The 2780-nt window shown below is 39.3% G+C and overlaps 1 protein-coding gene across 1 annotated transcript; it reads right to left on the bottom strand.

Annotated features, from left to right (window-relative positions):
- Positions 1 to 1810, bottom strand: LOC107630294 (polyol transporter 5; the record flags this gene model as incomplete). Its single annotated transcript, XM_016333395.2, is given in 2 exon segments — positions 1 to 1300; positions 1367 to 1810. Coding segments are annotated over 2 exon segments (1421 nt in total), but the record flags the coding sequence as incomplete, so codon positions are not given.

The raw sequence follows: 2780 nt of genomic DNA, 5'->3' as shown, positions 1-2780 counted from the left end.
ATAAATACATAAAAGAAAAGCGTAGCCACCACCATGACCCCTCCCAGCACAAAGAACATCCCTCCAAACGTTATCTTGTTAGAAATGCTGAGGAACGACAACGACACCACCCCGCTCACCAACCTATTCACCGATATCGCAAGGCTTGAACCTTGGGCCCGCAGCCTCATTGGAAATATCTCTGATGAGTACACCCATGTTATGGGCCCAAGCCCAATTGAAAAGAACGACACATCAGCACACGCGGCCACCACACACAACACTATGGCCCAAGCTGGCTTCCTACTTGACTCCCCAAGAAACTTCGACCCAAGGCCCAGACTAAACAAGGAAACCGCCATGCCAAGCGAGCCCAACAATATAAGAGGCCTTCTCCCAAACTTGTCCAAGTAGAGTGCGGAAATCAAAACAAATGAACTCTTGGACAAGCCCATGATCACATTAACTCCAAAGAGCTGTTTCTTCCTTTTAATCCCGGCGGCCTTGAACACCTCCGGGAGGTAATATATGACGGCATCGTTGCCGGAGGCCTGCATGAAAAAGTTGATCCCTATGGCGGAGATCAGCATTCTCCGAACGGGCCAAGAGGGCCTTATTAGAAGTTCCTTCCAAACACCCTGCCCAGCCCAATCTCCTGAAGTAGCAACATGGGCCGAGGTTGGGCTTCCAGTTGGGCCAGTGACCAAGGAAGCAGCCTTGGTTATCTCACGGAGCCTCAATTCAGCTTCGTCAGGATTGGATGAGATCTTGAGCAGAACTTTCTTTGCATCATCCACTCTTCCTTTCATGGCCAACCAACGTGGGGACTCGGGCATGGCTATGACGCCCAAGGCAATGGCAACCGCGGGTACGGCCGCCAGGCCCAACATGAGCCTCCAGCCAATGTTCAATGGGAGGCCCGTGAGAGAATAGTTGATGACGTAGCCTAGGAGGATCCCAAGAGTTATGAAAACTTCGGGGAGGGAGGTGAGGAAGCCACGTTTCATGGCGGGGGATAGCTCGGCCGTGTAGAGAGGTGCAATCATGAGGGCTATGCCGACGCCGATGCCGGCGACAATTCTTCCGGCCAAGATGAAGTGGAAAGATGGGGCGAGACCCATGAAGAGTGCGCCCACTAGGAAGGTTGATGCGGCAAGGACTATGGTGTAGCGCCTTCCAATGAAATCGGAGGTTTTGCCGGAGGCCAGTGAGCCAATTAGGGAGAAGATGTTTAGGGTTCCGACCAAGACTTCCTCCTGCACCGACGATATTTTCAGGTTCTCTTTTATGAGCATGGCTGCCCCACTCATCACACCAATATCTGCATCCAATAATTCAAATCAATTGAAATAATAAATAATATATATAGACTATTACTGACACTGACCGTAGCCTAGGAGGATGGAATTTGTGGAGGCCAGAAGAGCACATAGAAGTGTGAATCTGTTGAGGCCACTCTTGCTTTGCCCACATGATTCTGCCGCCGAACCACCATCTTTGCTTTCCATTAATTCTTTATCGAGAGAGAGAGAGAGAAGTGTGCGTTTTCGAGATTATAGTAAAGAGTTGATTATTGGGGATTGGATCACAGGATGATGTAGCAACAACTAACGAGGGAGGAGATACGGACAAAAAACTGCTTCCTTCAAGCAATAAATGCATGATCCAGATGATGTGGCGAATTCGAACTAGGCCCCATTTCTGTCCAAACATACACACTCATCCCTGCTTTCACGTTCACGGCTTTTGCTTACAAGTACCTATGGCCATCCCCATCGCCATCGCTCACACTGCTTTCCTTGCTCCCTTTTTGTATTTTCGGTGGACGACACATAATTACCAACAGTATGCTGCACTTTCATAAGTTTTTAAAACTTTTGTATTTTGAAAAGAATATACAATTGATACATTTATAATTGTTTAAAAAATTATAAAGGTAGATATTAGATTTATGTATTTAAATAAATTAAAAATGAATTATTTTTATTGACAAAAATATCAGACAATTAATTTTTTTTAACTGAGTTGACCTAAATTAAATTTACTAATTACTACACACCTTTTATGTTTGTTTTGGTTTTGGTTTTTTTTTTCTTTTTTTTTCATCATCATGATCATGTAATGACTATATCTTCCCTCTTCCTCTTCTTCTTTTGTTTACTCAATTTATTTATTTATTTTTTTCATCATCATTATTATTATTTTTTTTATTCAATATTATATTGTTAATTTAACAATATTAAAATTTAAAAGTAACATGAATTTTTTTTATTAAAGATACAAAAAAATTGTTGAAAATAATACAATTTTTTACAAATGGTTCAAAAAATCTTTAAAATATTTTGGTGCCAAAATTAAAAAATCTTTTGTATTATGATTAAAAAATATTAGTGTTATTTTTTTAACAAATTCTACACAATTTAAAATTTTCATTCCTCTTTCATCTCTTTTTCATCATCATCATGATTATCTTCTTATTTTTATTTCACATTTTCATAATTCTTATTTCATCGTTTAACAAAAATTTGTGTCATGATTAAGAAACTTCATATATCATAATTAAAAATTTTGGTGCTATTTTACGGATAAATTCTACACAATTCAAAACTTCTGTTTTTTCTCTTCCACAATTTAAAACTCTCCCTGCACCCCCTTTTTCTCCTCCTTCATCATCATCTTTTTTTTTTTCTCTTTTTTTCGCTTTCTTATTCTTCTCTTTTATAGTTCTTCTTATTTTACTATTTTAACAAGAATAAAAATAAAAAAAATAGAAAATAAAAAAATAAATAAAAAGAGGTAAT

Source organism: Arachis ipaensis, chromosome B03 (assembly GCF_000816755.2).
Source record: "Arachis ipaensis cultivar K30076 chromosome B03, Araip1.1, whole genome shotgun sequence".
NCBI lineage: Eukaryota > Viridiplantae > Streptophyta > Magnoliopsida > Fabales > Fabaceae > Arachis > Arachis ipaensis.
Note: the sequence above shows the minus strand (reverse complement) of the source record. Positions and strands in the feature narration are given on the sequence as shown.